This window comes from Strongylocentrotus purpuratus, unplaced genomic scaffold, assembly GCF_000002235.5.
Source record: "Strongylocentrotus purpuratus isolate Spur 01 unplaced genomic scaffold, Spur_5.0 spur5_scaffold_7, whole genome shotgun sequence".
Classification (NCBI taxonomy): Eukaryota; Metazoa; Echinodermata; class Echinoidea; order Camarodonta; family Strongylocentrotidae; genus Strongylocentrotus; species Strongylocentrotus purpuratus.
The window spans coordinates 26,467,743-26,481,046 of record NW_022145613.1 but is presented as its reverse complement, the minus strand read 5'-3'; the positions used below and the strand labels follow the sequence as shown (position 1 = coordinate 26,481,046).

Below are 13,304 nucleotides of genomic sequence, written 5' to 3'. Positions count from 1 at the left end.
GTTAAAATGGGTACCCGGTAGGATGCGAAAGCTAATGTGGTTTGATTAGCAAGTGGCGCTTGTAAAATGGCGACTGGCTGGAATGCTCCCCAGGGAGTGGAGAATGTGCATACCTTGTGTGCGGGTAAGCCTGAATCCGATGACCGGGGTAATAATAATATGTTGTAAAGCGCTGTGATACACATGTATGTCTGTAAGAGCGCTATATAAATGCCAATATTAAAAAAATTAAAAATTAAAAATATCAAAATATTTTATTTTTCTTCCAATGAAATAAATGGTAAAGACATATTTTGAACGCGATACATTACATAGAATCGCCCTGGAGCATTTTAAATCCATGCATCACTTTCATTTTCACTTACATGTAAGAAATTAATCCATCTTTGAAACAAGTATCTAATTGAACGCAGTGATTTTATTCATATTCCTATTGTGTCAATGTGTTGTCAAAATTGTAATTGAACATATTAAAAATATACATCAGAATATATCAAATATATATATATATAGAAATATAAGAGACAACTCAAAATGTAATAACAAGTAAGATGCATTGGTGACATAATGATTCAAACCAATAAACAAATGCTTTCCTTATCATTTTTTCTAATCAGGTGTTATTCAGGTACGGAATTGGAAGGCCTTGCCTTTTGCATCAATCACAGACAATCAACAGTCATCGGTAGGACAACTCTTTGGAGATCTTCTCTCCCACATCACACTCAAGATATCTGTATTATCAAGGTGAGTGTGACTGATCTCAAGAATGATATTAAGTTCTAATCGAGGGGTCAGTGACACAAAGACGTAACTCCATTTTGCCCATTTTGAGAAAAAGTGGTTTACGAGTCATTGACTTCAATGGGGTGTTGGGTGGAGTTTAAGTCTTTGTGTTTCCTGGAATGCCCACATTTTTTCTGAACATTTTGACATCAAATACTCATTTTGGCAAAACAGGAATTTACGTTTTTGTGTCACTTAACCCTCAAAATGTTGATTGTGCAGAGTAATGTACAAGCAGAAGAAAAGGAAGCTGGCAATAGCCGTAACAAGTTTCTATCTACATTTATACCCTTATTGAAAACTTTTTTTTCTAGACAAAACTCTAAACAAAATACATTACAATAATCTGTTCTACTGTAATAAGTACATTTGTAAGAAGGAAGTTAGTTTTGGAAGACTTTTTGTTAATTGATTATAGTTACTTAAATTTTCTCCTGAATTATTATTGTTTTTTTTAAATAATGAAATTGGTGATGCTAATATCCCTGGTAGTCCTGTAAGGCCGAATGACGGGGAATTTCATCAACCACATTTCCTGCCACGTCATAGCATTGCGTCGTAATCTTGACATCGTTTCTTGCAAGGAGCATGAAAGAATGGAGTTTAGAAGAAATGCTTAAAAACAAACAAAACAAGAGCTGGGATTTGCTAGGATTGGGTTCTTAGGAAGAAATACTCTGCGTTATGGTTAGGGTAGCGCAAAGCAAGTGCTGATCCGTAGATCTGTTGGCACGTGCATGGTATGATAGATGAGAGTGATTAGCGATTGACGTGACTGAAGAGAGAAGAGTTCTGTTCTTTTGCCCACTCACTCCGAGGATTTTGATCGATGGGGGAAGTGGCTGTACTCTGTACTTGTTGCGTGATGATGATGATGATGATGATGTCACAACGGTTTGTTTTCCTCTTGGTGCGGAGGGATGTTGATAGAGGTGGAGTTGAGAAATAATGAGGATAGAAGTGTGCCTATGTGTGTGTTTGTGTGTGAGTGAAAGATAGAGAGAGAGAGAGAGAGAGAGAGAGAGAGAGAGAAAGGGAAAAACACATGTAGAGGGGAAATAAAAGTTCAAAGGAAAGAAGGGGAAACCCCAAGCGGAAAATAGGAGATACATGAAGAGAGATATATACATGTATATGAAGAGAAAAGGAGTATAGAGAGTTGGAGGGAGAGAGATAGAGGTAGGAAGAGATGTAGAGAGGTATACAGCAGAAGTAGACATCTAGACAGAACGTGAGAATGGGAAACATAGACTTTAAAAAAAACAGAGAGAAAGAGAGCAAGATATGCTGAGAAAGAGACAGAGAAAGAGAGAGAGAGAGAGAGAGAGAGGGGGGGGGGAGAAAGTGTCAGTATATTCCCATCCATCGTTCACCGTTTAAGAAGATTAGTAAATGTTAGGGTTCAGATGGATTATCGCATTAGTGCCGAACTTTAAAGCGAGTAATTTCTTCCGGCGTAAACAAGATGAAAGAAAAGTGGCATGATGGAGATATGATTTTTTTCTTCATTCTTTCTTTCTACAAAACTGTACAAGCTACAATATGTTTTTTGCCGGGGTAGAATAAACCCTAAGCGCTAACAATGGATTACGACCCTTTTCAATGCTCCCTTGCTGAATTGAATCGCCCACGTGGGTGGTGTAGGACAAGTTGAAGACGTATCATTCACGTCATCGGGAACCACCAAGAATCAATTTCTTTTTGCAGCATCAAAGATCCATCTATTACCATGAAGCTGTCAAAGTGATCAATGTGTTTTGCTAGCAAACAGAGTCACAGACTTGTATTTATTTAGGCTTCTGCAGTCCATGCGTGTATAGTCACAAATCAAGGTTGTTTGAGGAACAGGAAAAGTTTGACTTGAAAAGGGACTTCTTCAAATTGGTTGTCTTTGCTCATCTTTGGTACTTTATAGATACGCACAGAGCGTGGCTAATTGAGTTTACAAGACTTTGTTACTCATTTATTCATGTTTTTTTTAGCGCTTTGACTAATAATTCCATACATGTACCAGGTATATTATCTGTTTTTCATGTAACTGTGTTTCTTTAGTGATTCTTAGAACTCAAAGTGAGATGAAGTTTTTGTGAAACTACTATTGAGTTTCACCCTACGTGCATACTTACAAATGTAGGATCTCAATTTCATTTGACAACAATTAGTAATTGATAATAACATGTACTGCCGGTAGTGTTTTGCGAGGTAATATGGAACTGTGTACGTTGATGTGATCTTTAAGAGCTCAAATGCCGCTGGGTTAGAATTGGACAGCCATTACTTTTACTTAAGTAATCCATCCATAGTGTTGTAGAGCCGCATGTAAATACTAGCTAGCACCCAGCGCTCCATCTCATTATTTGAAATGATCAAGACGGACAAGTTCTCTACTCTCTCTCAGTGACGCCTCAAGTGCCAACTGCCAGAACCAAACGCCAGAGGACCAAATCCGGAGCAGCAGGGTCGGAGGCAACGCCAACGGCAGTTTCCTCAGCCTGGGCAACCTTGGCAATAGCTTCTTCCTACGGCGAGGCCTCGATCTTCCTTTCGGGATGATGGCTAGAAGGATGAAGGGTGGAGAGGGCAAGGGCGTCGGCAGGACTGCTCATCCGGTGCAGGAGCTACGGATCAAACTCCTGCAGGTCCTAGAGAAGAGAGGTCCTACGCTTCTCGTCAGCCATGGATGCCCCTTCTCACAGGTTAGACAATACCTCAATTCAATTTTGCACTCCATTCATCTCGTTATTTCAATGTTGCACCACCTCTCCTTATACTTTTTGGCTTTTGCTTAATACATCAGGGAGATGTTTCACCAAGATCCTAAGTCGAACTTAACTCTAAGTTGGACTTAAAAATTCTGGAGAGCTATTTGTAGCCTTAAAATAAGATATACCGTATTTGCCGGCGTAAAGGCCGCACCGCCGTATAGGCCGCACCCCCAACTTTGACATTTCGTAGAGGAAAAAAAAAAAAAGAGAGAGAAAAAAAAAAACATACCAAACAAAATGATCGTAATTTTCTTGTAGAACACTCTTTTTTTTTTACAAACTATACCAAATTCATCAATATTCTTATAAATCAACAAGAAGTTAACCTCAAAAATGATCATAATTTAGCAGATCTTCATCGACTTTTAAGCTAGTACTGTATCGTACGCAGATTTGGTATCCTACAATACCCCTTCCTCGATGTGCGGTGTAATCCGAAATATCATTTTTCGACCTGCGCAGTTGCGTTGCGCGGCAGCTAGCTCCGTAAGTAACAGCCTGTCCCTTTGTTTACTTTTTGGCGATGCAATGGTACGGACTTAGATCTAGATCTATCGGCAGATTTTATTAGAAAAATAAGTTTTTTCGTCTTCATGTCAACTATGCAACATAAAATTGTCGGTAAGTTGTGTGGAGTTATTCTAGAATTGTCCTGTACCGTTGTCTAGTCATGCTACCGTTCCTATAGTCCCATACGTGCAAATGGACGTGATGTTTTGACCGCTGAATTTTGTTGTTGTTGCGTATACGCCGCACCCCGACTTTTTGATTTTTTCTCACCCGAAAATACTGCGGCCTTTACGCCGGAAAATACGGTATTCAAAAGCAAAAATTCAAGTATTCTAGACTTTTTATAAATTCCACATCAAGAACATGAACTCTCCTTGATACCAGGTAATATAAAATATGAATGATTTGAATCAACATTTTATGCCTTTTAAATTATCTTTTCTTTTACAAAATATTTTCAAAGATGCGAACTGCTTTCCATTTAAGTCCAACTTAGAGATAAGTTCAACTTAGGATCTTTGTGAAACCCCCCTCTGCTCACCTCTGATTATTTTTGTATGATGGTTCTATGTATCCTTGCATTTTTGTAGAGTCAATTTTGTTTGTTTCTTTAAAATGATTATCAAAACAGATTGATTTATTTCATTAGTGCTTTATATGGAGGACTGACTTAACCAGTCATCTGTTTAGGCAGTTCATGTCACAAAAGACCCACATGGCAAAAGCTTGAGTTTAACTAACCCAGGGGGCTTCATAATTTCTTTTTTCAACCTGCCCAATGGTTTTAATACTGACATTTGTTTTGGGGAATTCATGCACTCAAGAGTCAAGGAACACAAAGCAAAACCTTTGATAGAAAATTCTAATACCGGTAGAACCAAGTACAGGGTACATCATAAAAAATCTCCCCAAATTTTTTTTGCCAAATATTTGAAGAAAATTTTTTTTAAATATGGGTGTGTTTGAATAGATGATTCAGTTTAGAATTATCAATATAATATTTGTTTATATACATTTGTGTAATTTGGAAAGGCCTCCCTGATCAGAGAAGTGGCTTTTGCACTGATAATTTAACTGTATTGGTCAAATAGGGACAAATAGTAATTTATTTTGAAAGTGACATCCCTATGTTTTCTTAATCACAGTTCTGTTTTCAATGCCTTTGTACTTTGGATTTAAAAAAAATCTAGTTGGGATTGAACCATAGATTCCAGAAACGGTCTTTTAGATAACGTTAATTTCAGATTATAAGTTTTTCCAAAAATCAAATTGTTCATACTTGATTTCATACAGTAGATTAAAAAATCTGCTGTGCTCTTGTGTAAAGCTATGATTTTTTAAACAATAAGAAGATTTGTTACCGATAGTGCTGTAGTCAAACGTTTAACCGTCCGGTATCCGACCGCCCATGGCGGATTCCGTTTTCAATTGGACGGTTTCGTTTTCCCGATTTTTTTTAAATTTTTTTAATTTTTTATATATTTTTTTTTTTTTTTTTTTTTTTAAAGTTTCGATTTATGCCCCTCCACCTGGCACTATGCCTGGCAATGTCTCCCAGCTCAGTAATCTGTGTGTTGACTCACCACTCCAAAACTAGAACAACACTCCAATTTGTCTGTCATCTTGGTTTGAAAGTAATCTTTGTAATAGATCTCATCATCTCAATATGTAGTTTATAATAATAATTCATCCAACTTTTACACAAGGTTCTGTCCTAGGTCCTCTACTGTTTTTAATTTACATTAATGATCTTACACATTCTTCTAAAAACAACATTGTTACTACTATTTGTGACAAGTTCACAAGCACAAATCGGCCCCTTTAAATGCACCTCGCAGTTAAATGAAAGTTGCCGACAAAGTCGGTAAAAAAAAAAAAAAAAAAAAAAAAAAAACGATTTTTTTTTTTTTTTTTTTTTTTTTTTTTTAAATTTTTTTTAATTTATTTTTTTTAAATTTTAAATCGTTTAACCGAAAACCGTCCGGTTTTGACTGGCGGTTAAACGGAATTGGAGATATCCGTGATGTTACAGCACTAGTTACCGATCATTGCATGTGCATGTACATACACATCTGGCTATTTCCGAAGCAATTAGTCAAGTTTGTTTTCCCTCTGACTTTTCAGTGTTTGTGACTTTTCTTTTCCTCACTTCTCTTTATGCTTATCCTCTTTTTGCTCCCTTCATTTCTTCTCTATTTGACCTGCCCCCTCCTCTCGGGGAGGGGTTCGGGATGGAATGGTTGAATTTATATCTTGGTCCATCTGTCATTGTTGTGAGTTATTTTGCCCTTCACTCCCCCTTTTAGAATATCTTTCCTTTGTTATTCATTAAGCCATCACTTGCCCAAAAACTTTCCAGTATTATTAGGTGATGTTTGCCACCTGGATATTGGTCATGTAAAATTAAATGTAGCAGCCCCCCCCCCCCCTTCTCCTCCCCTTCCCTTTCATTTTACACCAGTGACCAGTGACCAGTGACTATTATATATGATGAGCATTCTGAACTCACAGACCCCACCCCCACCGCACCTAACCCACTATTCAATACTATAGTTCAATACTATAGTTCAATACGTTTTTATTTTGTTGCTTTCCTGTCTACCCAAAATTTATTGTAGCAATCTGTCTTTCCTCAGCTCCCTTCCTGTCCCCTCCCACCATTGACATTGATACCAAATGCCTGTCTTCAACAGCTCGAGTTTGCCAAATAACCTGCTAGTTTAACTTTCCCGATCGCAAATTATCCAGCTAATTTGTGTTTTCATCAGCCCGCAGTTGTAATTAGAGGGATATTGGGTAGAAAAAAATATCCTGAGGAATCTTGATCTTGTTTCCAAACTATCCCGCTATGTGGGAAATAGCGGGCTAATTTGCGCCCGTCCTAACTAGTTTGTGATGAGCCTATCGGTCTGGTGAAGACGCAATTTCGAGCTTTGGGATGAGACATGTAGCGGGTTATTTGGCAAACTCGAGCCGATGATGACAGGCCTCATGTAGATGTTTGTTCATTTTATCTGTTCACCTGCTAGGATCACATGAACAATTCATCAGTGTTTTTATGATGTGACAAATCCATAAATACACCGACGAATTATGGACAGCAGATTGTCGTACAAGATTGTGCAAGAGTGCACATAGGCTGCATTTGAAGTAAAAGAAAAAAATGTCTGAATGATTTGCTTCATGAAGTTAGTTACAATGTTCTGCATGCCTTCCCTATTCATGGCCAAACTGCCTGCAGACAATTCGCATGTACACGTAAGTTATTTAGTGGGAGATAGCTTTTGATTAGCTGATGTCAAAGAGAGGTTGTGATTGGAGTGGTTGTTCTTTCAAACATGAATTATAGTTGGTTATTTGGGAGTTAATTCATATTTTAATCTTTAAAATCAATTGATCAATCAGTTATGGGGAGACTTATCAAATGAAAGAAAGCTAATAATCACCTACATGTACATACTTTGTCTTGTTGGATTTTTTCTTGCGAGGTTTTTGGGAGACATATAAAAGTGATTCTTTTTTACGGCAACAGCATCAACATTGTGCTGCCAGCAAAAAATGCATTAATCAAACCACTCTCATTTAATTTTAAATGTAAAATTGTACATTGGATTAATATTGTACACTGAGGTTAGTGTCTTGTGAAACGATTTCAGGTCAAGAGTCGAGTCAAATGTCAGTTCTTTGCTGGGGCATATTTAATACAAGAAGACTGTATTTTTTTTTATTAGGAAATATTCTTTTGAAGAATTTTCTTTTTTGGTGGTTTGAGACATATTCTGTTAACAGTACATTGTGATTGGTTAAAGGGATTGGGTAGCTTTGTGTCAGATTCTGAAACAGAATCCTGCATTTAGCTCATGATGCAATGATAATTATAAACCTTTAAGTCAATCAGGAACCCCATGACTTGTACAAGCCGATCTCCTGTCTGATTATCAAGATATTTATGATTGGAAATTGAAATTTAAAAAAAAATGGGGAAATGAGTATGGTAAAACCGGTCACTTAAAGATTTTAAATTTTTTTGAGGCACTTCATGATCATTTTGAAGCGCAATTTTGTTAGGGCTTCAATATAACACCATATCACTGACAATGATAACACGTAGGGCCATGTACCGTATCACAGATTTAAACTGTATGCCTTTAATGCAAGAAACATTCTTTAAAAAATGCTTGCTGAGAACACATATCTTACCAATGGAGATTGTGAGAGGTTTTTGTTGAGGATTTATTCTACATACATGTACATCTAGGGACTTTCGGTGGTGCTTGGTTAAGGGGGACACTTTTTTTAATTTTTTGACCGTGGATATGGATTGGAAACACAATTTTTCTGAGATAGATTGCGCTTTGTTCGTTGTAAGTCCGTTCTTTCATAGCCCGTGGTCAGTTGGTGTTGTTGATTGGCGATAGAGGGAAAGGGGAGGGTTAATGATGATTGGGTTTCATTGGTTGCTGTAAGATACATTCTTCAAAGCTACAGTGTAGATATTGATTGGTTGTTTTGGATTTTAGTCCAAAGTCAACTGTGATTGGTTCGTAGGAGATACATTATAAGAGTGGTTGATTGTGATCGGAAGGTGGGGAGCACATTAGTGAAAAAGTAAATTGTGGTCTGGGGATGCTCATTCTATTAATAGTTGATCGAGATTGGGGGTGGTGTGACTTTATTTTAAAAGGTGGAAATGCAGCAAAATTGGTCACAATGGGCAACATGATAAACAACCATTTAACTAACAAACAAACTAGCATCAAACAAATTGTCTGTTTTCCGTTTTTTTCCGAAGATAACTATGTCAAGTCTCCCATTGCCAAACGTTTTCCTATTGCCAAACGTTTTCCCAAAATGAAGTGAATGAGAGTACATGTACCTGTTCAATAAAGAAGGGGAAGTTTCTTTTCATGTGGATGGAGTGATGATGATTTTACTTGAATTTTCTTGTGTACTTTTCAAGCATTTAAGAAGGAATGTTGCGCATTTCAAGGATTGATACAGTTGTCTCTCAATACGATAAAGTAGATCAGCTCAGATGTATATTGATGCAATTATCACCATATTTTCTTCTCTCCCGATTTGTTTTCGTGTTCTACAGGTGACCGTAGCACAGATCTTACAGGGCAAGTACAACAAACCTGTCAGCATCGAAAAGATCCAAGCCTTCTACCAGTGGTACAACATCTACAATGGCCTTACCGACAACACCCTCCTACCCCCGGACAGAGTGGACAGCTCCGCCCTACCGCGCATCAGCTCAAAGCACTGGAGACGCCCTCGTACGCTCTTCAACCCTCGCACGGAGCTCCCTCGCCTTCTGCGGTGGTATCGGCAGAACCCCAGACCGACCAGGGCAGAGATGGAGGTCTACCTGGCCGAGTTGAATGCCTCCGACTTCCGACGAAACGGGACCCCACTTCAGTACTCCTCTATCATGATCTGGTTTAAGAACGCCAGGGTAAAGTACAGGCATCTCTTGCGATCAACTGCGATCGCTCAGATGAGAGAGGACATGGTGTATGCAAAGAATTCAAAAGACTTGGTGATTGACGAGAGCATGAAAGATAGTAGTGATGAAGGAGAAAGCGACATGGTGGTAGAAGAGAAGGAGATGGAGGAGCAGGAAGAGGAAGGGGAAGAGGAACAGGAAGAGGAACAGGAAGAAGAGGAGAAGACAGAGCTTTTGGAAGCATCATCTTCAAAGAGCCCAGTCAGGAGTTCTGCAAAGAGTCCTTCCCGTAGTCCAGGAAGAAGTCCAGCAAGAATGTTGCATTTGAAAGTAGAACCTATCACAGAGGGAGAGGACTCGGTAGGCAATGAAAATCAGGTTGCGTCAGTGGCGACCTCTGTAGCTAAACCAACCATTTTGCCCTCATTGTTACACATGCACGCACGGCCGCATCTGCAGCCTGTCAGTATCGTAAGTAATGGTTTGATTGTGCCAAGCAGGTTACACAATGGATCTCACCAAGCCGAGACAGCGCTTCATGTGCCAGACCTCCGTAAGATTGCCTCTGGGTTTGGGATATCGCTGACCCCCGAGTTAGCAGCAGCTGCCCATGCAATGCCTATCCCTGGTTTTACCCACCACCATTTCCTGCAAGCTCTTGACTCTGTACACCACAAGGAGAGTCCTTCTATTCGGTTAGACTATCACAACAGTGCCCTCTCAGTGCCAAAGCCCACCCCGTCTCCCCTCACCACGCCTTCTGCCTCTCAGAGGCGGACCCCTACACCCCAGTCTTACAAACATCAGTCAGAGTCGCCCAAACCAGAGAAGTCGCCTCAATCCAACTCCTCACAAACCTCTACATCTCCAGCCACCAGGGTTCCCCGCAAACGCTTTACCATTGATCCTACCTTCGAAGTGCCAAAGCTACAGTCGTGGTTCGCGATCGACCCGAGGCCTGATCGACAAACCATCGAGAGATACGTACAGGAACTGAACTCCAGTGAGTGGAGACGGCACCAGCCCAAGTATAACAACCGAGTGGTGTACGTCTGGTTTAAGAATGCACGTGCCAAATATTCTAAGATGCAGGTTTCGTCGAGTGATCGTGACCCTGATATGGAGAGGAGACATCATGAACTGATGAGAATGCACCAAGAAGCCCAGATGTCGTGAAAAAAAAGACAGTGAGCTGTGAAATTATAACAGGGTGTTCAAGTAACGTATTAAACTATTCATTGTCTGTTGAAAACAGATAGCTGATATCTAGATGAACTTGGATATGATCAAAATAGCCAGCTCTGAAGTTGTGCTCTTGACTATTAAAAGAACGACATGAAAACTTAGCTTCTGATTAGTAAGCAGCTGTGTCATGTTGTAGTGAGAACCATTTTAGGTACTGCATTCAAGCTATGCTGTCATTTTTTTCTTAGTTGTACACAGCAGTACAATTTTCGTCATTTTTTCTCAACAATTTTCTCTTTATTTTTGCAATTCACACCCTCTTTGTTACTTCATATATTTCACATAGTTTGTGATTACTAGTGAATGGCACTCTAAATATTTGCTTTGAAAAGTGTTTTTCTATGTGTACTTCAAGCCTATTTTATTTGTATGCATATTGAATGCTCTCAATTATGTGTTTATGAGTATATTTTTTTCTTTCTGTATCATCTCACAGAAGATCATTCAAGATCGACATACCTCCAACCCCAGAAACTGATATTGCATTCAAAAGAATTAAATATTTGCAATATAATTTGATGTAGAGATTAATTGATAATTTTAATGGCAATGCTGAGGATAATGTATGCAGTCAAACATTTAATTCAATTTCAAATATCATAATTAGCCGTGTAATTTTATTTCATGAAGTCCAAAAATTCACTATTCTAATCCTATCTATCGAATACAGAATGCAACAACAGTTATATGGAATGCAGTTAAATGGGCAAATTCTAACCTCATTCTCGGTAGATAAAACCATTTTCTGTTCATGAAATGAACCATGGCAGATGTTAAAGCTTCTCAATCAAGGGGAAGAAGACGTGAAAGGTTAATTTGTATTATTTTTCAGGGACAAGAGGGTATTCTTAACTCTGCTAATTAGGGTAAAAGTTTAGTCTCTTCATTTCCTCTCTGCATAAACAAGATAAAGCAAGAGATATAGCCTCTTGAGGAGATGGATCAAAATCGTCTTCATTAGAGTCCTTACGAGTGAGTGAGTGAGTGCGTGACTGACTGACATTGTAAGGTTACGTCACTGCAGCTCGGTGGAAACAAACACAATTTTCTTTTCCCCTGAAATAAAGCAGATTGCTCAAAGATTCGGGGAGATCAGAAGGACTTCCTGTTTTCTCTTTATCCAGACTTTGATGCGGAATGTTTGCAAGGAGGAAGTGAGGGCTTAGGGTTACGAAACGGGGGGTTTGGAAACAAAAACTAAAAAGCCTGTCAGAAAGAAAAGTTTTGTGTCCCCTTGTGATTTCCTATTCTTACCTTGATAAAGTAACGAGGAAAACTGGTAAAATGTTGCATTGTGATTAACCCCCTAGCTGCCGGAGCATAGCTTGGTGACCTTTGCAGCTGCTGACTTCAGTTTGGGAATGAGAATAAAAGATTAGCGTTATTTTCTCCTTGTTAGATCACAGCCCGGTCATTACCATCCCACCTTTTCTTGATGATGCAACGTGTGCTTTTGAGAAGATCATTTTCGATCCTCACCATCCTTGAAAAGTGAATTTAAAAATAGGAAGTGTTTAAAATTAATCCCGTGTCTGGCAAAGGATAGAAGAGATCGACAGAAGCGAGTATGGAGATAGATAAATAAACGGACCATCAGGCTTGCTAATTCCTTTAATAACAGAGCTAAATATGGCCGTTCAAAGCCGCCTGGCCTTGTTTTTCATTTCACTTGTATGCAAACAAGTGAAAAACAAGGAATTTCATTGAAGAGCATTCTAAGGCTGAAAAACAGATTATGCATTTGTTGATTTGGAGGTGGTTTGGGGATTAGAATAACAGTCTGTGAGTCAAGCGTACATTTTTCCCACTATTGAAATTAAATGTTCTTCTCATTCAAACATATGTGAATAGTTTAAAACGATATTTTTATTTTCGGAACTATAGTCACCATGCTGCACAAGTAGAAGATAATTGTATCAAATACTCCAAAATTGTGTTTTTAATTACCTCCAATTGCTCTTTTCAATCTATATAAAACATGTACTACCGGTAGTAAGAATTTACCACTATTTCCTGTGCATTAAAGGTACTATGTCCCATTTGCAGGCCAAAAAAATGAAAAAGTTAAATTCCAACTGCATTTGAAAGATAATACTAATTTAAAACTTCCCTAAAAAATGTGGGGCTTGAAAATGTCTTCAAGTGGGAAAATAACGACTATTAGTTGTCAATCGACTTTAGGGCTATAGAGCCCAAAAGTAATAGTCTTGAATTTCAGACAATTGTACCGAATGGTCATACGTTTTATGCTACATGTATTCAAAGATTCAATCAGTTTAATCTTGGCCATCACAAGAAGTGGGTTATTGATGTAGACAAATGCTCATGTACCCTTTTCAACTCTTTTCATGTATGTTATTACCAAAGAAGAAAAAAAGCCAGTCAGTCACTCAATAGTGTCTGACAGTGAAGTCTAGCAAGTAAACAGGCTTCCTTGCATAATTTGAATATGAGGACACCGCTGACGTTTAAATTTCACAGATAGGACATACATGACATATTCATAATTCCTGCAAAGTTCTACAGCATTTGAGGTTGGCTGCAAAAGG

The 13,304-nt window shown here is 38.5% G+C and overlaps 1 protein-coding gene across 1 annotated transcript in view; it reads left to right on the top strand.

Moving 5' to 3' along the window:
• Positions 1–12,593, top strand: part of LOC100888466 — a 30,212-nt gene extending 17,619 nt beyond the window's left edge. Inside the window, exons 3-5 of the mRNA XM_030974500.1 lie at positions 618–747; positions 3,185–3,482; positions 9,160–12,593. Coding sequence (XP_030830360.1) covers positions 618–747; positions 3,185–3,482; positions 9,160–10,686 — 1,955 coding nt within the window. The 3' untranslated portion in view covers positions 10,687–12,593. The remainder of the gene's footprint in view (positions 1–617; positions 748–3,184; positions 3,483–9,159) is intronic.
• The last annotated feature ends 711 nt before the right edge of the window (positions 12,594–13,304 follow it).